Source organism: Curcuma longa, chromosome 7 (genome assembly GCF_044706935.1).
Source record: "Curcuma longa cultivar G26 ecotype Majalengka, Jawa Barat chromosome 7, ITB_CL_G26_1.1, whole genome shotgun sequence".
NCBI classification, from domain to species: Eukaryota; Viridiplantae; Streptophyta; class Magnoliopsida; order Zingiberales; family Zingiberaceae; genus Curcuma; species Curcuma longa.
In genome coordinates, this window is record NC_133867.1 from 11,610,160 (window position 1) to 11,636,559 (window position 26,400).

General features: G+C 35.7%; 3 protein-coding genes across 5 annotated transcripts; 2 read left to right on the forward strand and 1 right to left on the reverse strand.

The window, feature by feature from the left end:
- The first annotated feature begins 3,964 nt into the window (after positions 1-3,964).
- LOC141832253 (protein WHAT'S THIS FACTOR 1, chloroplastic-like) lies at positions 3,965-7,993 on the forward strand. Its single transcript, XM_074719747.1, has 2 exons — positions 3,965-5,519; positions 7,580-7,993. Exon 1 carries the CDS (start codon positions 3,965-3,967, stop codon positions 5,231-5,233), a length of 1,269 nt encoding a protein of 422 aa, XP_074575848.1. The 3' UTR covers positions 5,234-5,519; positions 7,580-7,993.
- Positions 7,994-9,562: 1,569 nt separating this feature from the next.
- Positions 9,563-14,073, reverse strand: LOC141832123 (uncharacterized). Of its 3 annotated transcripts, XM_074719606.1 has the most exons (8): positions 13,762-14,073; positions 13,082-13,387; positions 12,060-12,268; positions 11,931-11,979; positions 11,598-11,687; positions 11,421-11,483; positions 11,183-11,321; positions 9,563-11,104 (listed from the first exon to the last, which is right to left on the reverse strand). In XM_074719606.1, exons 1-8 carry the CDS (start codon positions 13,927-13,929, stop codon positions 9,705-9,707), a joined length of 2,424 nt encoding a protein of 807 aa, XP_074575707.1. In that variant the 5' UTR covers positions 13,930-14,073; the 3' UTR covers positions 9,563-9,704. The 3 variants fall into 3 exon arrangements, with proteins under 3 accessions (XP_074575707.1, XP_074575706.1, XP_074575708.1); XM_074719605.1 differs by having other exon boundaries at positions 9,563-11,321; XM_074719607.1 differs by having other exon boundaries at positions 9,563-11,321; positions 13,082-13,347; positions 13,762-13,918.
- A 2,295-nt stretch (positions 14,074-16,368) lies between these two features.
- Positions 16,369-25,006, forward strand: LOC141831881 (pto-interacting protein 1-like). The gene is made up of 8 exons (XM_074719297.1): positions 16,369-16,479; positions 17,700-17,847; positions 18,011-18,261; positions 18,333-18,459; positions 21,331-21,604; positions 21,727-21,859; positions 21,965-22,051; positions 24,608-25,006. Exons 2-8 carry the CDS (start codon positions 17,763-17,765, stop codon positions 24,737-24,739), a joined length of 1,089 nt encoding a protein of 362 aa, XP_074575398.1. The 5' UTR covers positions 16,369-16,479; positions 17,700-17,762; the 3' UTR covers positions 24,740-25,006.
- The last annotated feature ends 1,394 nt before the right edge of the window (positions 25,007-26,400 follow it).

The window sequence follows — 26,400 nt, forward strand, 5'->3', positions numbered from 1 at the left end:
GTAATCAAACAAGAACATCTTGTACTTAGTCATAGACACTTTAGCAATAAGATTAGAATCTTGATCTACACTTTAGAAATAAGGTTAGAATCTTGATCTCGTAATCAAAGCATATAATCTTCCATATGAATCTTGTAATTTTCTTTCCAAAAGTTGGCCAATATTTAAGATATTGCTAGTCAATTTTGGAACATAATAAACATCACAAAGAATTTTATTACCACCATTTGTTGTTTCAAGGAGAATCATACCTTTGCCTTCAATCTTGACTTTTGTATTATCTTCAAAGCTTACAAAACCTTTTTTGTTTATATCAAGCTCCACAAATTTACTTTTATCACCCGCCATATGGTTGTTAGCTCCATTATCAAGATACCATATGTTTGTTTTTCCAATAGAGTCCTCCTTGAGTGTAAGAAATAAGGATTGCTCAACATCATCTTTTTTGTTCTCTATAAGATTTACCTCTTCATCTTTCATGTTTGAATGGCACTCCCAAGCATAATGTCCAAATTTATGACAAAAATAACATTCAATCTGAGATTTATTTTTTCTATCATCATATCTCACATAATTACCTCTTCCTCTTGTTCTTCCATAACCTTTTGCAAATGTTTAATTTTTTTATCAAACTGAGAAGGTTGTTCATCTCTCCCTTGACCATAGTCATATACTGAACTTCGACCTCTGCCTTGCCTCTACCTTATCCTTGGCCTCGACCTCTATTAGAAACCTCTTCTTTGATCTTCAAGTTAGTTTTTGCTTGTAACACATGTTCTGATTGTTCTTGCTTTCCACGGTTCATCCTTTCTTCATGAACCTGTAATGATCCATGTAATTCATCAATGATCATGGTCTCTAAATCTTTGGATTCTTCAATTGCAATAACAACATGATTAAATTTTATGTTAAGAGAGCATAGTACATTTTCAATCACCCGAACGTCAGACACGATTCAAGTCTCTTCATTTGATTGACAATAGCATAAACTCTAGTAAAATAGTTGGAGATATGTTTACTCTCCTTCATAAAGAGTGATTCAAACTCAACCCTTAGAGTTTAAAGTCGCACCTTCTTCACCTTGTCCACTCCCATAATGGAGTTGTGAAGCATCTCCCACACTTTCTTTAATGTTGTCTCATTGGCTATCTTCTCAAACATGTCTTCATCCAAACCTTGATAGATGATAATGAGAGCTTGTTGATCTTTCTTTCTTTCTTTCTCTAAAGCATCTTTTTGGTTTTGAGGTAGAGTTGCCACATTTAAGGGCTCTTTAAAACCATGCTCAATAATATCTCATACTCCTTGGGATCCAAGTATAGCCTTCATTCTAAGTAACCAATTCTCATAATTGAGTTTGGTAAGTTAGGGGTATTGGAAAGAAAAAATTTTTGATACCATTGGCTTTAATACCATTTTGTTAGAAGATAGTGGGCTCTCAAAAATTTACTAGGAAGAGAAGAGGAATAATGGTGTATGATTTGTATTGCAAAAGACTTGTTTTACAAAAAGAGAACTGATACACTGCATGAAATTTTAGCAGGAAACGTAACATGACATACGTGGCAGTCCATGTATACCATGCCATGAGGAAAAACTTTTTTCTACTGCTGCGGATTAGGACGAGAGAAAAAACCCTTCTTCCTCTTACGCGCTCGTCGAAATTTTTCCCTCCACGCCCGAAACCCCTTTCCTTCTTCCTCCTCCTCTACGTCCGCCGCAACCCACCTTCTTCCTCCTCCTCTGTGATCATCGCCGCCGCATCTTCTTTCCTCCTCCAAGCACGACCTTTTCCCTCTTATGCGCCCGCCGCAGCCCACCTTCTTCCTCCTCCAACGCGACAGCCGCTGCTACCCTTCTTCCTCCTCCAACGCGACCGCCGCCGTCGCACCTTGTTCCTCCTCCAAGCGTGGCCTTTTTCCTCCTCTACGCCCGTCGCAACCCATCTTCTTCCTCCAACGCGACCACCGCCGTCGCACCTTCTTCCTCTTTCAACGCGACCACCATTAGCTTGAGGCTTCACTTCTTCCCTCTTCCCAATTGAACTTGTCTGATGTGCTGCCCTTCATAGAATGCATCAGCAACTATATTCTTACTTTACTTTTAGGGGGTGTTTGGTTGGGGGTTATCATTGATAACCTTGGTTATCTGTCCAAGGTTATCGTTGATAACCTTGTTTGGTTTAGGTTATGATTGATTCCCAAGTAATACAACATCACCACCACATCAGCAAATGGGTTATAACCCGGTAATGTGATTACCTTGGCAACCTAAGGTTTTCTACGATTCCTAAGGTTAACGAAATTTTTTCCATGATTACCCTCTGATTTTAAAACTAAGTCAATTAAAAAGTACTATGAAATCTAATTAAAATCAAATTATTTAATTCAATAAATTTTATTTTAAATATTTATAAATTAAAAAATAATTTATTTTAAATTTAAAAAATAAAACTAATGAATTATATTTATTAATTTAATGAATTATTTTATTAAAATAATTATTTTAGTAAATTATTTTATTAAAAAATATATTTTTTTAATTAAAAAAATAAAATTAACCAATTATATTTATTAATTTAATAAATTATTTTATTAAAATAATTATTTTTAATGAATTATTTTATTAAAATAAAATTATCATATTATCTTTATTAATTTAATAAATTATTTTATTAAAATAATAATTGTAATAAATTATTTTATTAAAAGAAATATAAATTTATTTTAAATTTAAAAATATAAAATTAAGGAATTATATTTATTAATTTAATGAATTATTTTATTAAAATAATTATTTTAATAAATTATTTTATTAAAATAATTATTTTAATAAATTATTTTATTAATATATAAAAATTTATTTAAAAATTTAAAAAATAAAATTAACAAATTATATTTATTATTTTAATAAATTTTTTTATTAAAATAATTATTTTTAATGAATTATTTTATTAAAATAAAATTAACAAATTATACTTATTAATTTAATAAATTATATTAAAATATAATTGAATGAAGGGTAATATAGTAAATATAAAATTGGTTATGTTTTATTCCCTCCAAATAAATAAAGTAAACCAAACAATATTAGGTTATGTTTTATGCCCCATAACCTTGGTTATGTGATTACATGGTAATCACATAACCAAGGTTATATATCATAACTTGAACCAAACGCACCCTTAATATCTTGTAGTTTACCATGCTATTTAATTGAGTTAGCTATTTCTTAATTGATAAGAGCCACATTTTCAATTCAGTTGCTAGTTGCTGAAAGGTCTTAGGATGACTTCTCGAGGATCACATCCACGGTGGAAATATTATATCATCATGACTCGAGAGTCAGATCATCTCATGTCTTGTTGATCTACCATCTCTTATCTATTCTAGGGAGTCGATACAGATGTCCCTAGGATTATGGTGTCTCGGTAGGACATTCAGGTTGTCACCCAGCCACCCACGGTTTGATCCCAACTACGGCGTATTTGTATGAATTTTCCTCCAAATGTGGATCGTAATCAAAGGATGTTTGACATCTGAATTGGTCATACTTCCCAATTTAATCTGGTGGCCGGTGGAAAACTTTCATGGGACCGGATCGATCACTTCTAGGAATTGAGTCAATACAATTAACTGGAATTATCATTTTTTTTAGGGAACCGATACAGATGGATTGGCTTGATTAAACAGAGTTGAGGAGGTCGATAAGGCCAAGTAGAGTCGACAGGGTTGAACAGAGCCGATGAGGTCACTGGAACCGACTAGAGCTGAGGACGTCGATAAAGCCAAACAAAATTGGAGAAGTCAACGAGGCCGAGTAGAATTGGAGAGGTCGATGTGTTCAATGAAGCTGAGTGGAACTGGAGAGATCGACCTAATCTTGAACGAGTAGCCGAAGGGACGACGATGGCTCCCGGCCGTGCATGGCACGTCGAAGTGGGCTGAATCGGCCCAAATAGGGCATGAGGCCCAATTGGTTGAGGTCTAGTCTCCGCCGCCTACGGCCATGGAGCGGTAGCAGAGTCACAATGCAATCCTCATTTCAGCTCCGCCGCCGCCGCCTCCAGCTGCCGCCTCCGTCGTTCTTCCTCGGAGGTTGGGCCTCCATCTCCAGTCTCAAGGTTCCCTGGCGCAAGGACCCTCTCCTCGACGGCGCCATCGACCGCGACAAGCGCTGGCGCCTCTGCTCTCGCGTCGTCCGCGAGGTGCTTCTCGAGCCCGGCCACACAATGCCGCTCCGCTACCTCGAGAAGCGCCGGGAGCGCCTCCGCCTCCCCATCCGCATCTCCACCTTCCTCGCCCGCTACCCCAACCTGTTCGATCTCTATCCTGCCCCCGTCAAGCCGGGGCAGCCCCACGTCCCCTTCGTCCGCCCCTCCTCCCGCCTCCGCTCCTTCCTCGACCTCGACGCCCGCCTCCGCGCGCAGAACGAGCCGCTCGCCCTAGCCAAGATCTGCAAGCTCCTCATGATCTCCCGCCACCGCGCCCTCCCCGCCGAGAAGCTCCTCAACGCCAAACGCGACTTTGGGCTCCCCGATGATTTCATCTGCTCCCTCGTCCCCCGGTATCCTAATCTTCTCCGCCTCGTCCCTGCCTCCAGTGACAAGTGCTTCCTCGAGCTCGTGTCCTGGGACAACGACTACGCCAAGTCCGTCATCGAGCGGCGGGCGGAGGAGGAGGCGCGACTTACCGGCGTGCGCCTGCGCCCCAACTTCGATGTCCGCCTCCCCGCAGGGTTCTACCTTAAGAGGGAGATGCGCGAGTGGACTAGAGACTGGCTGGAGCTGCCATATATATCACCCTACGCCAGCACCTCCGAGCTGCGCCCGGCCTCCCCTGAGTTGGAGAAGCGAACTGTAGGGGTGCTCCACGAAGTGCTCTCGCTTACTCTGCTCAAGCGGATGGCGGTGCCCATCATCGGCAAGTTCTCCGACGAGTTCCAGCTCTCTAATGCCTTTTCCAACGCCTTCACGCGTCACCCGGGTATCTTCTACCTCTCGCTCAAGGGTGGGATCAAGACGGCCATGCTGAGGGAGGCTTACGACCAAGGGAAGCTCGTGGATCGGGATCCCTTGCTGGATATGAAGGATCGGTTTGAGGAAATGCTAGATGAAGGCCACAGGGACTACCTTGAGAAGCAGAAGAGCAAGAGGGAGGCCATGAAGAGGGACCTGGAGCTAATGGCAAGCAAGAATGCGGAGCTACATGAGGATGAAACTGCTGAAATTTAGCAGCTTTAGCATTTGCTTTTTAACAAGATTGATAGGGAAAAGCTTGACATTTGCAGGCTGAGCTAATTTCAGATGAGGATGGGCTTAAACTTTAATCTGACATGAAGGATCGTTGATACTTGATATGATGCATTCAGTATGAGAATCTATGCTTTGTGGTTCAACCAACAGGAGCTTCAAGTGGAGAATAGCAAAGGAATTCAATAACCACCTCCCCTAACAACTTCACTCTTCTGAGCTAAGCAACCTCCTGCAACTCAATTCCATTTCTCAGAGAAGATATTTTGTAAGTAACTCTGTTGGCTATGCTTTTTTCTTATTCTTGGGAAGTTGTGTTTAAGGACTTTGAATCAATTGCTGTTTGTTTATTCCACCATTTATTGTTAACTGATACATTGAAAGAAAAAAAAAATCCTATCTTGTTTAACAACCTAGAGAATGCTTTCTTCATCATCAAAAGCAAATGAGTTATATTTTCTACATATATTTCATAGCCTGAATCATTAACCATTTGGCGTAGTTGTTTTCACAATAACATGGGATCCATTGCATTGCCTAAAGAATTTTAAAGCAAAAGAATTCTGGCCATTTTGTTTGAAACTCTGATAGCAGTGCTGCTATTTTGTCTCTTGGATACTTCTTTGCTAACATTAGTCTAGCATTGACTGAATCTATGTCTTAACATGCAAGTATTGTGCGATCCAATTTAGATAGTCATTAGGCATTTCGATATTAACATGTGCTGGGTTATAGTTTTTATTTCACATTGAGCATTTTGTAGATTGGAACTGCTGCTAATTCTTTGTATATTGTTTGAGAATCTACTTGTCAATTATATCTTAGTTACTCAATGATGATATGGAAGTATAGTAGGGGTACAAATAGAGTGAAGAGATGGTAGTAGGATAGGAGGGAGGAGATGAGATGAGAAAGAAATTAAAGTTTGTTGCTATTGTCCAACCACAAGACGTCTATAGAATCAAACAACCTAGTAATTCATAAAATTAATAATGCTAAACATCTTTTCCCTACTTTCAAAAACACAAAAATTCCAAATACTCTTTATTCTCATTCAACCTTTTAATATCTCAACATGATCTGGATTTAAGGTGGCTTTCCACTTTCAAAAGGAGGCTTCTAAGATCAATCTATATTGTTTTCCATGTTTGCTGAAAACATTTTTCACATGAGAAAATCAGTTTGTGACAAGTGACAATATTTCCATTTGAAATTTTATGTGAGTTTGGTTCCGCATAAACATGCATTTCGGAGTTATTCACATCCTAATGGTGCCTAAATAACACATATTGAACTAAACAATTTGATTTCAACATCAGAATACTTGGGCTTCATTTGCACTCCATTGTCAACAAATTTGAATTTATATCTTGTGACGACATTTTCACTTGTATTTATTTCCACCTAAAACAGGCATTTTGGATATTTCACACCTTAATGGTGCCTAAAAATCAGCTTATGTGAGTTAGATTTGCATAAATTGGTTAACAGGCCAATTTTGAAATCATCTTTTGATAGCATTTTCACTTGAAATCTTGTGCAAGTTCATTTCCACCTAAAACATGCATTTTAGAGATATCTACATCCTAATGATGCTTAAACAACTCACTTAACCCAACAAGTTGATTTCAAAAACTAACTTGCTTAGCATTGATCCACCTAGAATGAACAACAAGCTAATGACAAGTTTTCAATGAGAGATCTAACAAGTGAGTTTATTTTCACACACGCCCTAAGCTATTCGCATCCTAAAGGTACCTAAAATACTGACTATTGGGGAAACAAAAGCAGCTTGAGGAAGCTAAAATCAGCTGTGACCTTTGTGGTTATTGAGAAATTAGAAATGGATGTGTGTCTAGAAGGAAATGGAGAAGAGTGTGTTTTGGTAAATACATTAGGGGTGTTTTCTGGTATATTTCGGAAACCCAGGTTGTGATTTGGTAAATTTTTCAAGATAAATCAAAACTATGCATAAGATCTCAATTTTCTAATGATGTGGATGAGGACAATTGCTTAAACATGTAACTCTTTGAAAAGAATTTTAGGTAATCTCTTGCTGCAACTATTTGACCATGACGGACACCATTAACTTAGTCTCCTCAAATGTGCATCAACAATAAGCTTCTAACATGGCTACATGTACCTGAAACCTTGAATGTCTTCGTTACATATATCGCAAGAGAAACACAGTTTGATATCAACTGTTTCTCCTCTTGGCTCAGGACTGGAACAGATTAAAATGTGTTAAATGCTTATGTTTGCAAATCGTTGGCCGATCTGTGTAGACAATGACAAAGACTAACTCATTGTGATTGTCTATCCTTGCAGTCAAGGGCAGACTGAGGTCCTGTGTTGCGGAGATCAAGCACCTATTCAAGGAAAGATGCTAGATGATGTGCATGCGCTACTAAGAAGATGACAATGCTGAAATTGAACAACCATTAAAATGCATTTTGCTTCAAAAACAGGGAACTGATGAGGGTGGACTTTGATAAAGCAATCAAAAACAGGGAAATCTAGGAGAGGAGTTATGTTAAACCTCTGAATCTTCCTCTACTTTGGTTATTCATGGAAAGTGGAGCTCGCTGCTCTATTTAACGATAGCTTTTGCAGCTTTTATGATGATTGTTGTAGGTAAAATTCTTATTTTACGCATATCAAGTTATATAATTCTTAAATAGTGTACTATCTTTGCTAAATGCTCATCGGATGCGCAAACTTAATGTGTAATGGCTAACTACTATTTCCACTTGCTCATTCCCTAATCGGCCTCATTTGATCAGTACATTTCTATTTGAATCTAGAAAATGTCCTATTTCGTTGCTGTAATTTATCTTGCTCAAATCTTATATTCTCTCTTTAAAGCACAATCAATGGCAAACATTCTTGTTGGTCTTCTCAGCCATTGGACTTCCCTTTTAAAATTCAATCCATCCAGACGGGGCTACACGGATCTAAATTTTATAAGAAAATATTGTATTCTTAATGAATTTCTGCGAATGCTTTCTGATTTATTCGGGTAGCTGATAGAAAATTTTTTATCAGATCGGATCAATCATCCTCAAGATTATTCAATTTTAAGAGTTGAATATTTAGTACTAACGGATTGTCATCCTTAAGTTTAGTCGATTGTAAGAGTTAGATACCTGATGATTGAAAAAAATTCGGCATGCATAAGTTTCTATTATCTCTAGGAGCACATTAGTAGTCTCACACTTGCTGTTTTAGCACAATAAGTCGATCAAGTTGAAATGAATATTGTTTGAGGTCTTATGACCTTTAGGAGTATAATGGTGACCTCCCACTCAACATTTTGAGCATTGCATGTTCATCAAAGTAACCCATTGGTTTCATCTTTATAGACTGCATTGCTCAAAATGCAAATTTGAAAGTTTGCACGAGTTCATGGCACCTTAAAGAGCATAGTGATAATCTTGCACTTACATTTTAAACACTATAGATTTGTTCATTTCACTTTAATTAGCTTTGGTGCTCAAAATGTAAGTCTAACTGTTCAAGGGTATGAATGAGTTACTAGGACCTCCAGAAGCACAATGGTGGTTCATACTTAAATTTTGAGTACTATAGATACATTAAGATGAAACGGCCGACTATAATTATTTAGCTTAATTTTGTACTTATGCAAGGATGAATCCTTATCTGATGGCTTATGTAAGTGAATAACTTCCTTATAATCAGGTAATTTGCGACTTTGTTGAACTTCCCTTTGTATCTAGATACCCGAGTTGGATATATATCTTCAAATTTTCTATCGAGCATAGTACTGGATCCATCTACTAGAGGGCCTTAAGCATTCTATTAATATGAACATCCCATATGAAGTAGCCCATATTTAAGTAATAAACGAAAGTCAAGCAGAGCAAGATTAAAAGAGTAATATAATTACCCTATATTCTCGTGTTTCCACGAAAAACGCTTAGAATGAATTAGGAGGGAACCTCTGCAACGTTCCTTTGGATCAATCCATCCTCTTAATTGTCTTCCATGATCTACTGGACTTGCCCCCCTCCATCTTCTCCTGTTCATACGAGTAAACGAACCTATTTAAGAGTGAGAAAAGTTGCATACCTTTTGCATAAGCTAGAGTTGTTCCCTTGCTACATGAAACGTGCATGAGAATACTAGACAAATTATGCTGGGAGTCACAGAGACAACTAACATGCTGGTGCAGAGAATGTTTGCCAAATCTATTCCAACAATATATAAAATGTGTTGCCTGACCACAAAAAAAAACTTTGCATTGTCCATCCTTAGCGCACATTTTAAAAAGGGTTCTGGAAACATGTGAAATTACACAAAATATAGTTGCGAAAAAATCGCAAATGGCAAAATATAGTGTCGATGCATCAGATATGCATTTGTTGCAGAACCTGATACATATAGATTACCAAATCAACCACAAGACGTTCGCAAAAAAAGAAAACGATGCATTTCAGCCGTTCCTACTAGAGTTTGCAAAAAGTCTCTGTGCACCGCCACTACGCCAAACACCTCGGACCGGTATGGTTTCAGAAGAACCATCTATGGTTCCATTCTCTTGTGGTTCAGGATTAACATCCCTGCGAGAAAGATCAAGTGCAGCTGCTGAACCATCACCCAGGCGTGCCCTATGAAATTTCGATGTCTTCTTCCGTTGCTTACTGCTCCCAGCATCAGTCAAATTCGGCTTTGCTATGTCTGTAACAGAATAGGGTGCCCTATCGACACTAATTTCAATTGAATTGGCATTAGTTGCGCCTGAGTTGGAAACTCTGGGCGATTGAGGTTTATCCTTAGAGACTCGGTAGCCATCCTTTGAAAGCACTTCCACGTCTTCTTCCTGAGCCTTCTGATTCAATTGCAGCTTCTTTACTGTGTCCAGAAAGTTATCAGTTAATGTATTCTTAGCCTTACTTTCAGCTCGGGTTGAAATTCTTCCCTTGCCTTTACTACCACCCATATTGCTGGCTTTTTCTTGCAGACCTTTGTTCCGTAAATTCACATTGTAAGCATCAATTAGTTCCTTCTGCTTCTGAGCAATAGGGCAAAGACGAGCCAGCTCAGGAACAAGATGTGACAGGCCAAATTGCTCAGCATAAGAAAGATATTCAGAAGTATTAATCACACCTTGACGATACTCTAATGATATGCTTTTGAATGCACTATATTTGTCCTCATCCATACCTAAGCTAGCTTGAATCTGTTCCACCAAGGATTTATTAGCAGTGTGAATATCGCTCACGGAAGTATGAGATTGGTTACTTAGGGGCAATGATTCCTCTCCCTTGACACTAGGAATAGCTTGGTTTGAAGAACTCCCACCAGTTAGGTTGGGAGCTGATACTGAATGCCTCATCGTATTAGTAGCATCTGAATTAACAGAACTAGCAGATGAAGGTGATCTAAATCCATTTTCTCTTGTCCGGTTTGCTCGTGGTTGAGAACTTGTAGAAGTGGATGATGCGATGCCATGATTTGGCACGGTTCTTAATTGAGAAGCAGATGGGAAGATCTCATGATACTCTAGTGGCCTTGGTGGAGCAGAGTTAATCACAATAGAGCCTCTATTACGTTGGAGCCGGGCAGCAAGAGTATTTGCAGAAGAACCTTCTAATCCATGTGTAGGCTTTGGCTTATTAGCCGCACCAGGTAGAGGAGGAAATGATTCTTCCCTAAGTTTGACAGGATTTCTAGAAATTTGACTAAGAGCTTGAACATATCTAGAAGAAGGCTCTGGTAGTTCTCTATCAGAAAGAGGAGGGAAGGAGGATTCTTCTAGTATTGGAGTTGTCCTAGTGTTTTGATTCACAGATGCTTCTGGACCTTCATTGACAGTTGAGACTTCTGAGGAACCTGTAAATGCATTAGCACGTCTCGTCCTCCTATTCTCAGAGTCAAAATGAGCACCAAAAGAAGAATCCTGAAATCTACCATCAGCAGCTGCTGCTGTTTCAAGGCTAGCTTGTATTGCTATAGATAGCTGATCGTCAGAAGGATCTTGGTGGAATCCACGACCTCTTCCTCGGTGCTGCTCTTGTTCGTTCCGCCGATACGTGAAGCTAGTTGGAATCTAAGCAAAGAATGTGAATGAGAAGAATACTACAACAAATAAAGTAAAAAGACAAGAAAAACTGTTTCAGGAGTCAGGAAATTCAGGATAGTTAAATACCCTAAGTGCAGCATTCCGCTTGGAACGTGACATGTGCCCCCCATGCTCAAGAGCATTATGCCTCTGTAAGGAAATGCATATAAAGGTCAGAGAATTATATTTTAAGTGTCTGCTAAAACATGATATTGTTTTAAGGAATACAAAAAGAAAAGAGACATGATTTCTCTGAAATTTCACCTTCATCTCTGCTTCAGTTTGAAAAACAACAAACTTCTTTTCTAAGCATGCCTCATTCTCACAAAGAAAATGCTCCTGGCGGAAATGCATCTGTTGTATAACAAGAATATTATAGTTAGTAAGTTAGATAATTAGAGACTTAAGAGCTCTGAACTGGGAAAGTGCTGCTCTCATAATCATCAGATATTATTTTGCTGATATTTTGACCGTATATACATGATGCAAAAGGTTTGACTACATAAACACAGGCAAGGCATGCACATTTAAACAACTGTTTATACATAGCAATGAATTTCTCTAGAATTACATAAAAGTAGAGATTTACTACAATACCTCCAGGTCATTATAATCTCTGAAATAATCATATTGTCCTGGATGTTGCCTGCATTTATCATGACAAGTGAAAAAATGTCACATGAAATTTGGAAATAATGAAGTCATCTGGAAAGTGCCAAATCATACCGTTGACATATGTGGCAGGTATAATGCTCTGTTGACATGTGGATATAAAGTTCATTATCCCCATAGAATCGGTTTCTGCAGAACTCACACATGGGGTGACCCATAAAGCCTCCACGTTCACTCTCATTGCCATCCACCTCAGAGTCCCCAGTGCTCTTGTGTTGATTTAGCTGTGACCTTGTGTATAACTTTTGTTCACAAATAAATACCTGTTTGAAATTACTAAAGTTTTTCAGCAAGGGCACTGGTATTATAGTGATTCTTGACAATGAATTACAAAAATCAAATCAACTTGTTTGATGAGAATTTAAAATGATCGACGACCTAGTTTACTGTGTGTCCGCAAGTAAAGTCATGATCCTATAACTATATCAGTGAGATCCGAACACAAGCTTTTGCAGTCATTAGCTTTGCAAATAACTTTGTGCCATGATGACAAGACTTTTTAGCCTGGCTTAAGGATTTCAACATAATGAGAGATTGATTGTGTCGTAATAGGTATTTACAAAAAAGCATTGAAAATAAAGGCATATAATATTTTAAGCAACCAGTTTGTAACTTCCACTGACTTGCAAATTCAATTATCAAAATCAGGGATGATGTACCTTTTTGCCTATTTTGCTAGCTAGAATGTCTCTGATTGGACCAGCAAGTGTAACTAGTTCTCAATTATCTAGTCAAACAGGCAGGTCTATTCCAGCTTTTTGAACTGCGTGTATCCGTACTGTGAGCATCAACTTAGGTGTTTAAAGAAAGAGAGTTTCAAGAAGAAAAAGCAACACAAATTCGTAAAAAAAAAAAAGGTAAACAGCAAGAAATTTGCATGCAGAAAAGTCACAATGAAAGTTAGTGTCTCTTTCGAGAGAAGCACTAAGAAAAGAGGTTCATTATTTGGAATCGGATTCAATGCTGACATGGAAACCACAAACAAGCAATTGAGAAATTTAATCTTCCCATGTCGAAGAAGGATACTCATACACAGTAATAAGCCAAGAAAAAAAACATTTTTATGTTATAATCACCTTTCTTCCTTCCAAGCATAGGTTGCACATGAATAAGTTGTGTTGATGCCTTAAATGGCCATTTAATTGTTCTATGCTCCTAAATCTTGTTCTCCTCTTTGTGCCCTCACCATCTTGACTCTCAGAATTCTTGTCACAGATGCTACAGGAGAGACGACACATCGCTTTTATCATCTTGTAATGGTCAGCATCGTCGAAGTAGGCTTGTGTATCTTCATGGTACCAATATTCTCCAGTCTTCCCTTCTGTTCCTCCAGTCAAGAAAACTGAAAAATCAGCTACGACTCTAGTATAATCTCCAAGAGCCTGTTAATTACAGCATTAGCGTTCAAAAAACAAAAATTAAAAGCCAAACAATTTAAATATATAACGCAAGAAACATGTAAAAATCACAGCCAGGTCCTCGTAGGTATATAAGAAATAAACAGCGAACCGCAATTTCATGTTAATCATTAACGAAATGAGTTCAAGCCCACGGAAAACAGATTGGAAAGGAATAAATCTTACCAGTGCATGACAATCACAGTGCTAAAAAGCCTAATTATGTTGGTTGATGAGGAAAGAGCATTGCGGATATCAAAATTAATGCAAAAAATTCTATCCCCCAATACAAATCCTAATAGAGAAGGGAGAACAAGCGACAGAAGGAACAGATTGGGGCAAATCCTTATATGGGGTACCTTGGTGACGAAGATCATCGGGCATTCAGTCTTGCATATGCAACAACAGCGGTCGCCGAGCACGAATCGGAGGCGCACGACGCAGGTGGAGCAAACCTCCCGATGGCCGCATGGCCCATACGCGACCCACTCGAGGGGATCGGCGCAAACCGCACAGCTATCATCCATCAGGGACAGCCGGAGACCAGAGATCACGCGAAGGGAGAGAACGAGAGGCCGGCGTCGAGATCGACGGAGAGTGAGGAGGAGGAGAAGCGCGAGCACACGCAGTTGGGGGAAGGCGAGCGGCCGATTTGGGTCGGCAGGGACCGAATCGGCTGCAATTTTAACCTAATTAATTTATATTAATCAAATGAATGTATTCATTTTTGTAGAATAATAATACGAAAGATGAGGAAAGTTCTCGAACAGGATCCTTGTGAGGTAGATATTATCCAAAATACCATCGAAAGAAAATTTTAAATTATATTATATTTTTTTCATCGTTAATTCATATTTCAATAATATGTAAATTGATTTATGAAGGATAAATTAATTACAAATTATGAGATCAGTTGTTAAAATCATCATTTTCTACTATAAATTATAACTCCGGATAATTGATATTTATATTATTTTTTTTTAATTTTATTATGTTTTTTTAGAAGGAATGCTAGACATGTGATTCTTTGAAATACCCATACTCGATGAGAGAAATTCAGTGTTATTTTAGTGTTAATTTTTAAATATCAGTATCATTATAGTAATATTGATTATCATTCAAAATTAATTATCGAATGAGAAGTAAATTGGTAGTTAGATGAAATAAATAAAATTATGAATATAGAAGATATTCGATTATCTAATGAGTATGTCGATAGATATCTGATAAGTGCTAAGGTGAGCGCTAAAGAGAACTAACCTACAAAGGAAGGTTTGTTCGATAGGTGAGATGTTGAAGTGGAGATTAGATTTGATTGGAGGGCATGGAAGGTTTTTTCGAATTAAATTATAAATAAAATAAAAAATTAGATGTGTAACAATGATAAATTTTGAATTTCGTAACTAATGTCCATACATGTGAGAAGAGAAAGATATAGTTGAGTTAGTTACGACAGAACAAAATTACTGAAGTAGATATCCTCCGAAGTTTATCATGATCAACTAAAATTTCTAATTTATTTCCTCACAGATGATTGTGGAGCCAACTATGTGAGAACTGTTGGGATGATGAATTTCAACTTTTGCAAAAGAGAACAAAAAGAAACTTATAAAAATGATCGTCAAAAATCAATATCTTAAAGTATCAATAATTATTAATTTTAAAAATTTGTAATATAATTTATATTGTTTTTAATATATTTTATAAAAATTATAACTTTTCTAATATTTTGACCAAAATTAATTTATGATTAGCTGCACATGTTAGATCGATTAGTTGGGGTTAATAAGTTAGTTGAATTTATGAAGATAAATTTAATAAAAGAACTGGATGAAAATACCCTGATAATTTTAAAAAAAAAAAAAGAAAACCGCCGTTCTAATTTGCGCATGTTATTTCAGAGAATGCATCGATAATTTTGTTTTTTTTTAAAACTAAGGTAAAGTTAAACTGAGAAACCTATTCAAAATCGAATCTGATTTAATTAAAATCAAAGTAAATTATTTTTTTTTTCAAATTAATCCAACTTTTCAATAAAACTAGAATAATTAAATCAATAAAACATTGACTAATTTATTTTTTTTATCAAATTTCGATTTGATTACATCATTAATAAATATAATTTTTTAAATAAATTTTGATTTAATATATTATAAATTTTATAAATATGATCGAAATTTTATCAAACATACAAAATATCAAAAGTGATCTTTTACAGTCTTACCAACATCAGCACATCTAGGGATTGATGTTCATTTTGAAAATCAACATCATATAATATAATATTGATTTATTTGATTTATATTAAATTAATACTTTTAAAATTAAAATCAAACTGAATTATTTAAAATAACTTTAACCACCGACGAGCGATGAAGCGGAACGGCGTCAATCACCGGGGGCTATTGTCTTGTGCTGTGATTGGTTGAAGTTGGCATACGTGGATCTGGCAACAGAATGACGCGTTTCAGTTCTTGAGTGAGTGGCCGAGCTCATTATACGTGAATGAACTAAGCGTGTGATCGAGCTTTCGTATATATGGCCGATTCAAACCGGCGGCCTACGGACCACCAACACCAATGATGCGGGATCCACCGTCTAGGTTAGGAAGAAATGCGGACTTTGCTCCTACCGTAGATTTTGGAAAGCGGCGAGTCCGTGATCCAGAAGGAGGGCATTATGGTAATTGAACCTGTATGCGGGCTGGGAGGGCAAAGGAATCGAATCGGCTCATGAACTGAAAAATATTTATTAGGTCCGTTGGCACGCCTAGTGCTCAGATCCGTTGCGATCTATGCGGACAGTGGCATTTTTGGAATACATTTAGTCCAAAAATGATTTTAGAAACAAAGTCAATTTTTTTTTAAATTATTATTTTTTACTTTTAGTAATTTCCTTGATTGTATAGCTGGACCTGACCTGCTGGTCGGATGCTAAATGCTAATCGGGCGGTGAGCTCACCGACGGTTACTTGGATGCGTCCTAAATCGACTGTACAGCTTCGGCTTCCTTTCCGGCTGTCCTGCGCCCTTCGCTTTCTAAGATCAGAGCCCCTTCCTCAAGGAGTTCCACAGCAGGTCAGTTTTCTACCGCCCTCTATCGGATCTGGTCGGTGTTCGTGGAAGTATACTTTCTAGGTTCTTACTTTGACTGATTTCTGGCCCGCCATGTTCGACTTACGAGGGATCTGTGATCGTCGAAAATTTGAGTAATTATTTGGGACTTTGATGTTGTTTTCTCCCAATCTGTGAGTTGTTTCTTTTTAAGGGCTATGAATTGCAAAAATCGTCTCTATTCTGCTGCCAAATTTCTGTTTTAAAAGCTGCTTACTAGTTAGATTAGCAATACTATAATTGCTACAGCAGCGCCTTTTTATTATTTAGACTTCCAAATTTCTGCTATTGCAAATTTTGTTTGCATGTTCTCGTCTCATTTCCGTTACTACTGTTTGGTCTATTTTACACGCTTCCGAAACAATGGGCGAATTGGGGATTGTACTGAAAGTTGTTTAGCGTACACATCTATTCCAATAGAACTGGATGATAATGCAGGTGGTATACCAATGCATGAAGTCGCATATGTCATTTTTTTTTTCACATAAGGATCTTCTTGTTCATGTGTTAATGAATAAGAAATATAGACATTTTGAAACAGATCTGTTAGCAGAGTAACATTTTTCCTGTAGTTTTTGTGTTTATCTTTTACAGGAAGGAGTTTGCTGGGGGCAGTCATTATTTCCCATCTAATTTCGTATCTTTTATATGAGCTAGAGTAACTCCTTACAGATTTTAAATCCGTCCAGGAGAAAGTCCATTAAGATTCTGTGGATTTCTTGATTTCATCTTCTTTTAATGATTTAGTAATTGACCTGCAACTCTATGGTGTAAGTTGAATGCTAAAGCAGCATTTAATACATTGTTGTGAATCTTTTGCTATGATTTGTAAAAAGGAATGGAAGATCATTTACATTTATAACTTTGCACAATTAACAATATTTTGTTACTCTTAGTTGTGGCTATTTTGTGTGGTTGTCATCAAGTAGGGATATACAGTTTGAATTTTTTTGGTATATTTAATATTTTCACATTTGTTTCCAAGAATCAATAAAGGATAAGCTACATTTTGCATTTCTGATGCACTCTTTTTTTATTTTTGAATAATCTTACTGCATTTTATTATTTTTTTTCATACTATACCTGCATAAACTGTTCAGATCCAACCTATATGTGTTCTGTGATTTTTGTTTATTTTACAAACTGAGTCAATTGTGTCTGCTGGATTTTCCTTTTGTAAACAGGTTTCCTGAGTTACAACTTACAAGTCAGGCAGCATATCTGGAGCACTCTGAAAAAATCACATTATGTCGTGCTTTGGATGCTGTGAAGAGAATGATATTAATCGAACTGCTGCCAGTGGTGGTCCTCATGTGGCAAACCATTCAGCTGGTAAGGAAACCTAAAATGGTTGCTAGATTTTTTTTTCCTTCAAGTACTATCCCAAATTAAATCAGTATTATTCTGCCACTTCAACTGGACAACTAAATCTCCTTGCTGAGCATCATTAGCATTTTTTCCAGTTCTGATGGATATGAATAACTCTATTCTGCAGGAAGTGATGGAACATATCAAACTGCAAATCCTCCTTCCAAGGGTGTACAAACTGTTAAAGCGCAGCCTATTGCAGTCCCAGCTATTCCTCTTGATGAGATAAGGGAGATCACTCAAAATTTTGCTGATGAAGCTTTAATTGGTGAGGGTTCATTTGGCAGAGTGTATTTTGGTGTCCTCAAGAATGGGAGAAGTACAGCTGTAAAAAAGTTAGACTCAAGCAAGCAGCCAGACCAAGAGTTCTTGGCACAGGTTTTCCTATCGTTCATACTTATTTCAACCTTGTTAGTTGGGATGTCATGCTCATATGAAAATTTTTACAGGTTTCCATGGTGTCACGGCTGAAGAATGAAAATGTTGTGGAGTTAGTGGGTTACAGCATTGAAGGAAATCTCCGTCTATTAGCATATGAGTTTGCTACAATGGGGTCTCTTCACGACATTCTTCACGGTATGAACCTTTCTGATGCAAAATTGTCCATTATTGCAACTTTATGTTATTACAGTGGCACATAAATTAAAGTAAAAAAGGGCAGTCCGGTGCACGAAGCTCCCGCCATGCGGGGTCCGGGGAAAGGATCCATTGTACGCAGCCTTACCTTGCCTTTGGCAAGAGGCTGTTTCCAGGATTTGAACTCGTGACCTCTAGGTCACATGGCAGCAACCTTAGTGGCACATAAATTAAAGTAAGTTTAAAAAAAAAACACACACACACACATACAAACAATATAGGATCAACCCACTTGCTGCATAGCTCATATAAGGGATGCGGATGTATGTGGACACATATTTTGTTAAAATATATATTTTTAACTATATTGATGAGAGAATATTGTACATGAAGAATAAATTTAAGTGCACATCTGCATATCTCATGGGCGTCCATCCTTATTTTAAACCAATTTATCACTTTAAACCCACATAAATCACTGCCAAAAAAATTAGATCTATCCTAATTGGTCTAACTCACACATCTAAAGAGATTCATGTAGTAGTTTAAAATTTTTAATAAAGATATTGAAAATTATAAATGTTTTTAAAAATTTTATGGAAAAATGTATTTTGCTATGGTCTTTATTACATTTTTTAAATATAGTTTTTAATAATTTTAAAATTATAATTCATGTACTAATTTTGACTAAAATTGCTACATGAGTTTGCTTGGGCATGTGCATTAGATCAGTTGGATGGTTAGTCTTTTTTTTTTTTTGCAGATAGGCAATGGAGTCTAGTGGATTTTGATTTTAGGGTATTTATAGAAGAACACTTCAGGTCAAACACCCTTTACGTTTGGCAAAAAAAAGGGGTGCCTCTTTGATGATTAAGAAAAAGAGCTCCTTTGATTTTTGCCAAAAGAAAATTTCACATCAATGTAATGAATCTAAATAAGCTAGAAAATTTCATATCTATCACATAGCATATGGATTATCCAACATAAAGATCTATATGTGAAAAAAGCTATATATACTAAATAACATTACAAATTATTTGTATTTTCAACTGCAATTTATTAACACTTACAATGCCAAGTTATAGCTTGTATATACAAACTTCACTATTGAATTCCTAACTTCATAGTATTAGAGGTTTGAGGACGTCAAATTTGATTGGATTTCAAACAATTTGATTTCAGCTCAATTAGGGACTTGGTTACATACACTAACAACATATTTTTCGCATGTACCAAATATTAACTCGCATATTGTAGGTCATCTACACATCATACAAACACATCAAGAGCATTATCTGATTGCACATAGGATATACAATAAGTCCTTGGTGTATATGTATAATTTATGATAGCCTTGTTCTATATTTTCTTCATATACATGATTTCCAGATTTTAAGAATCTTAATCCTTTTTAAGTAAGACTGCCATTGCCCATTTCAAGCCCGATGAATAAGTTGATGTTTGCAACAGGCCCAAACAATTAATGTTAAATTTGTCTAAATCTATGAACATAGAAAGTCTATGTTAAAACATGCTTTGATCACTTGATGATGATGACAATGACAGCAAGATCCCTTTTTGAGGAAGACATGTTGCATCGATAGTCTTGTTACACATTTTACTTCCCTTAGCCTGTCAGTTTGTAAATTGAATTGTAACTGATAAAAAGGTTTTAGTCTCCTTGTAACACTCATTTATTAGATCAAATTATTTACAAGCAAATCTTATTTGTGCCGGCCAAAGTTGGATTTCTGGAGTTGTTGTATCACTTTCAGATAAAAGTGTGGCCAAATTTTAAGATGCCTCCTAAATGCCTTCCTTTTGTCTCAGTCTGACCCATGAAGTTTCAAACATCTCACTTTGATTTTGCCCTCAGATTTTAGCAAACTGTCTGTCTTAGACAGGTTTAAGATTGTCCATTTCCTTTATGGAGAGCTTCATCCTTCATTGGCAATCTGATGTTTTCATTTGGCCACTTGTAGTTTTCACAATGGATCTTAAACAAAGCTATTTTCAAACATGATCATATTCGAAACAAAATTCAATAAAAGATTAATTTCATCACATAAGTGAAGGGGAATCTTGGCACGACGGTAAAGTTGTTGTCTTGTGACCCTGTGAATTTAAGTCGCGGAAACAGTCTCTTGCAATGTAGAGTAAGGCTGCATATAATAGACCCAGTGTAGTCCTACTTGCATTGGCAGGAGCTTCGTGTATTGGGCTGCCCTTTTCATCACTTAAGCAGAGGGACCTGTGGTGATGTTCCTGTTCCTATTCTTGTTGAACAGGTAACTGTTCAGATTATGTTAATATCAAGGGTTGAAGATAAGTGCCTAAGTTGTTTTTCATGTGAGAAGGATGGCTGGCTTTTGTCTATATTTCTTGCTCACATGTACAAAGTAATAGTTACAAAGAAATGTACTGATTAAACAATTAAGTAGAATTACGCAAGGAACATAGGAAACTACAATTTTCCACATATATTATTCTGAATTATTGTTTTTTATCTCTGGTACTACCAATTGAATGTGGTATATCTCGTGATTATTCCAACTGTGAAAATGTTCATCATTTATACCTCTTATTGAGATCTCCTTTCTCCCTGTAATAGATGGTAACACATGTAGATGATCAGATTGTTCCAAATCATTTGTTTATTTTACTGCTGAGCTAAATGCTAAAGTAGATATAAAGAGTGAAGCAATAGACAGGATTCCCTCATCATCATGTTGATGTTGTTTGATGCTTTGTCCTATGATGTCATCTGTCAAGCTTGCCTAGAAAGTGCTTAAAGTTATGATGGATCTAGCATTTTAAAAAAAAGTGATTTCTGTTTGAAAGTAGCAAATTGATGTCTATCATTATGGACAGGACGAAAAGGAGTTAAAGGAGCACAGCCAGGTCCGGTGATGTCGTGGCATCAAAGAGTTAAGATTGCTGTTGGAGCAGCAAAAGGACTGGAGTACCTGCATGAGAAAGCCCAACCTCATATCATTCATCGTGATATAAAGTCCAGCAATGTTTTACTCTTTGATGATGATGTTGCAAAAATAGCTGATTTTGACCTATCAAATCAAGCTCCTGATATGGCTGCTCGACTTCATTCTACTAGAGTTTTGGGGACTTTTGGATATCATGCACCTGAGTAAGTTATTGTTAACTTGTCTGCCAATTACATTCAAGGCTAGAACCACTATGCAGCTGAATTATACTTGTTATGTGGTAATCAGCATGCTATTGATTTGAGTTTTTTTTTGGAGCCTGCAGGTATGCAATGACTGGTCAGCTTAGCTCTAAAAGTGATGTATACAGCTTTGGGGTTGTTCTATTAGAGCTTTTGACTGGTCGTAAGCCTGTGGATCACACATTACCAAGAGGACAACAAAGTCTTGTCACTTGGGTAAAGTGATTGATTTTTTTGGCTTGTTTTTTTATTTAATGGAGTGATGATGTAAAGCTGACTAGATAAATCATCTTAAGTCATTTGGCAATTGAAAACATACAGGCAACGCCAAGACTCAGTGAAGACAAAGTAAGACAATGCATTGACTCAAGGCTAAATGGAGAGTATCCCTCCAAAGCAGTTGCCAAGGTAATCATCTTATACTCTATTTCGTAGTATCTCGTGTAGAATTTTAGGCCTGAAATAGAGTGAGCTAAGCGAAAGTATGACTAGAAGCTTAGTGCAGTTTGAGCTCTTTCAGGCTCAAACTGAGCTCAATTTTCACTTAAGAACTAAAAAGCTTGGTGAGCTAGACTAAGTTTGTGAATATGGATGAGGTTGAAGTAGAAGGTTGTGAGCTAGACTAATTTGTGAATATAGGCTAGCTCAAACATGAACTAAAGATTTTTGGCTAGCTCAAACATGAACTAAAGATTTTTTTTTTCCATTGATAACCTTATTAAATATGTAATATAAAATTTTCAATAACTAAGTAAATCTAGTTCTTAGAACTGGTGTATTGGGTTTGATAACATTTCTATTACCATGAATTTGACAAGGAAAAAATAAATATATCTATCTAAATACTTAACCAAGACTACTTAAATACTAAATTATGGATCATCCGTCTAAAATGAGAAATTTAGGCTACGAATATATAGCATATGACATTAAATACTTAAAAAAGCAATACAAGCTTCTACGTACACATAAAACATTGTGCAAGATTATACGAATTTTAAAGTTTTAAAAACACTTGCTAGGCAATAAGCAGTTGAGTCATTACAAGATGCATATGTAGTATGTTGTCCATTTTTTTTTATAAGAAATAACATATAGTGTATATTAGCCATAATTTTCATCATGCATATAAAAATACATTTTTATAAACTAGGTACCATATCAAGTCCTAAGTAACTAGTAAAAAATAAATACATTTTACTTAACAATTATATTAATAGTTTGACATCTCATACCATAAAAAGTGGCATGGTGAATACACATCATTTCGATTAATTATCAAACTTCAATACTGGTTGGCACTACATATTTTTTCGATGTCGATAGTGTTGACACTTGACACTCTACTTGGCACTCGATGACAAATATCAAGATGAATTTAAGTAATGTTTGTTTCATTATTTTCTTGGTTATCCAAAATTCTAATTCAAATTATTATCTAATTCTTGTAGTTATATACTTATATTTTGTCAAGGAAATAAGTAAAGAGGAAAAGATGGATGGAGTAAAACATATAAATTCGTCTTGGCACATATTAAAGTAAGAAGTAAATAAAAATTATTTTAAATTCAATTACTATTGAGACAATCCTATTAAAAATTGAAAATTTAAGTGAAAGAGGATCAAATTGTGACATATTTTAACATTTTTTTTTCCAAATGTGTAATTGGTACTTTATCATTGAACAAAATTAATCCAATGCATGCTAAAAAATGTTGAGTGTCAGCACGACAGGGTGTTGAAACTATACGTGTTCAATTGGAGATTGAAATTCTATTGTATTGGTTTTTAATTCTTCATAGTTACGTTCTCTTTTTTTTTCATCTTCTTCTTCCCTTCAACTCTAATTCATCACTGGCACCATGCATCAATACTCCAGTACGGTAACAAAACAACCTCATTCCGACCAAAAACTGAAACTCCACCATGACTTGAAATATCAAAGGATTATGAATTTCCTAAGAGATCCAAAATGTAGAAAGATATATATGTATATGCATGTAATCAAATAGTGTAATACAAAAACATAATATCAATTAATGCTTGTTAACAAACAACACAGCCTATAACAAAGAAAATGCATACCTTGATTAAGGCAAGAAATAAAATATGTTTCTTGTTTATCTATTTGAAAAAGTTGTTTAGTCAAACCACCCACATTAGTTTGGACATGGCTATTGATTTAGCTTGCTTAATTATTATGATTTTGATTGCATAAGCTTATCTAGTCCCATAAGCAAGTTAGAGCCACATAGGCTTTATAGATCGTGATGAATGCTGTAACAAATTCACAAATCTGGCATATTAATATAGATGCTGACATCTAGAAAGTAAAACAAAAACTACCGTAATGCTATTTAAACTCATCTCACCTACCTACTTGTGCTGGGGAACCTGATTATACTTCTATCTGATAACCATTGAATTGCTTCTAGTGCTTAATCAATGAACTTTCTTCTAGTGGATAATCCCATAACAAACTAATGAACTTTCTTCTAGTGTTTGTTTGTTATAGGATCTTTTGCCTTGTCGTGAAATTTTATAGGAAATCTAAATCTGGTTGTCACAGAAATCTTACAGATGTAAATCCCATATGAAGTGAGGTTGTATTCAGCGTGTAAGAACGTCAGGGTTTATAACTCAGTAATTAAGCATTCCAACTGCAAAGTAACAGTAATTATATTTCAAATCATCTAATTTTAGAAATTAATATTTCTGTTTGTTTTTTCAGTGTTCCTTTTCCATATTGAAATTGATTTACTAGAGATCTTCAGTTATTTTTTTCTCAGAAATAGTTTTCTTGAGATTTTGAAGTCTGATACCAAAAGAGACATCAAGCAAAACTACTTTGATTATTTCCTCTCTGTCTATATGCAAGTCAATTTTTATTAATTTGAATACACTGGATCTAGGATACTATGAACTTTAAATAACAAATGATGATGCCTTCATTTTGTCAAACAGTTTGCTGCTGTGGCTGCATTGTGCGTGCAATATGAAGCTGATTTCCGACCAAACATGAGCATCGTCGTCAAAGCTTTACAGCCGCTACTGAATACTCGGTCCGGCCAACCTGGAGAAGGCCCCGGAATGTGAACCCTGATCTGATTTATTGGGCTCCTATCATGCGTCAAGAGTTAAGTGCAGTCCTATCCTAACCTGTAGATTATATATACCACCATCGTCCTCAATGGATCCATTATTTCAAACCTCTGCCCACTAGTTTTGAATATCCTTTGAACTTGAATTTGTCCTGTGAGTTTGATCTTGATTGTTCCACAATTTGCATCCTGCATTTTGTTCTAAATGCATTTGTAAAATTCGATTTGATGGCAAAGAGATAGGACTTGTTGGTCAGGCAAACTCTGAGATCGATTCATTTTGATGTAGTTTCAAATAGTCTTCGATCACGCTTAATTAAAAGAAAAGCAACAGAATAGCTAGCGACGACGATTGGGACCAGATTGAAAAGTTTGTAATAGCCATTTCTTGGAAAGATTAATTGATTTGTAATACTAAATTCTAGGAATTATCTTCTTGTAAGAAATACAAAAAGGGTGCCTCTAGTTCTTAGACATTATTTGTTAGTCTTTTATCGAAAGGACACCCAAATCTAAAATTTTTTCTGACTTATCCTTACAATATTAATTCAATATAACAATAATAATTAAATATATCTGTACTTTTTAAATGTATTTTTTAAAATTTTTCTTCAATAGGTACAATCATGATTTTTTCTTTAATATTTTTATTTTTTTATCATATTTATCCTTGTATATTTACATATCCATTTAACATTCTCATCTTTGTAATTTTCATATTTTGCTCATGTGCTCGAGTTATAATCTAGCATTCAGCTTAATACAACATAGCAAGTTTAATTATTATTTTATATTTTTTTTAAGGCTTAAAAATATTTTACGATTACAAAGAACACTTGATATTTTTTTTCATTTAACATTCATTTGTATTTTATATAGGACATCTCTCAATCATTTTATCCTTTTATAAAAATGATCTTAAATATTTAAACCTTAACTTATCATCTTCATTTAACAATTATCTCATTACGTTTAATATTGCTATTTAAATTTCATATATTCTATCTTTACTTTACCAAATCTAAAATCTTTCACTTCTAGTATTTTCTATGAAGATTCGAGTTTAATATTTACTCCTTCACGTATCTCATCTATTAAAATAATATCATCTATAAACAACATGCATTGTGATACTATATCTTAAATGTGTCTAATAAGTTCATCCATATTGATTAATGTAAAAAGATAAAGATTTAGAGTTGATCTTAATCTTATTTTTATAAGAAACACTTTGGTTAATTCGCCTAAAATCTTCACTCTTGTCATTATATCCTCATATATCCTTAATTAGTTCAATATATGCTATGCTAACTCTATCATAAGATTTTTCTAGGTCGATGAATACCATATGTAAGTCTTGCTTTTGTTCTCAATATTTTTCAATTAGCTGTCTAAGAAGGTGCATAACTTTTATTGTTGACTTTTTAGACATAAATTTAAATTGATTTTCAGTCACCGTGGTCTTCTTCTTTAGTCTTTTTTTATTATTCTTTCCTAAATTTTCATAGTATAATTCATTAGTTTAATATCTCTATAATTTACATAATTTTATACGTCTTCTTTATTATTATATAAGGGAATCATAGTACTTATCCTCAATTGATCAAATATTTTTTTAGTTTTCAATAGCAAGTTGAATAACTTTGTAAGTCATTC

What these genes read in the sequence shown, in the direction of transcription:
- LOC141832253 (XM_074719747.1), top strand. Translation starts at nt 3,965, where the DNA reads ATGAGGCCCAATTGGTTGAGGTCTAGTCTCCGCCGCCTACGGCCATGG.
- LOC141832123 (XM_074719605.1), bottom strand. Translation starts at nt 13,929, where the DNA reads ATGGATGATAGCTGTGCGGTTTGCGCCGATCCCCTCGAGTGGGTCGCG. An exon ending in ACCTGCCACATATGTCAACG is followed by an intron (nt 11,980 to 12,059) that starts GTATGATTTGGC and finishes TGATAAATGCAG; the next exon opens with GCAACATCCAGGACAATATG. An exon ending in AAACTGAAGCAGAGATGAAG is followed by an intron (nt 11,484 to 11,597) that starts GTGAAATTTCAG and finishes ATTTCCTTACAG; the next exon opens with AGGCATAATGCTCTTGAGCA.
- LOC141831881 (XM_074719297.1), top strand. Translation starts at nt 17,763, where the DNA reads ATGTCGTGCTTTGGATGCTGTGAAGAGAATGATATTAATCGAACTGCT. An exon ending in ACCAAGAGTTCTTGGCACAG is followed by an intron (nt 18,262 to 18,332) that starts GTTTTCCTATCG and finishes AAATTTTTACAG; the next exon opens with GTTTCCATGGTGTCACGGCT. An exon ending in TCTTCACGACATTCTTCACG is followed by an intron (nt 18,460 to 21,330) that starts GTATGAACCTTT and finishes CATTATGGACAG; the next exon opens with GACGAAAAGGAGTTAAAGGA.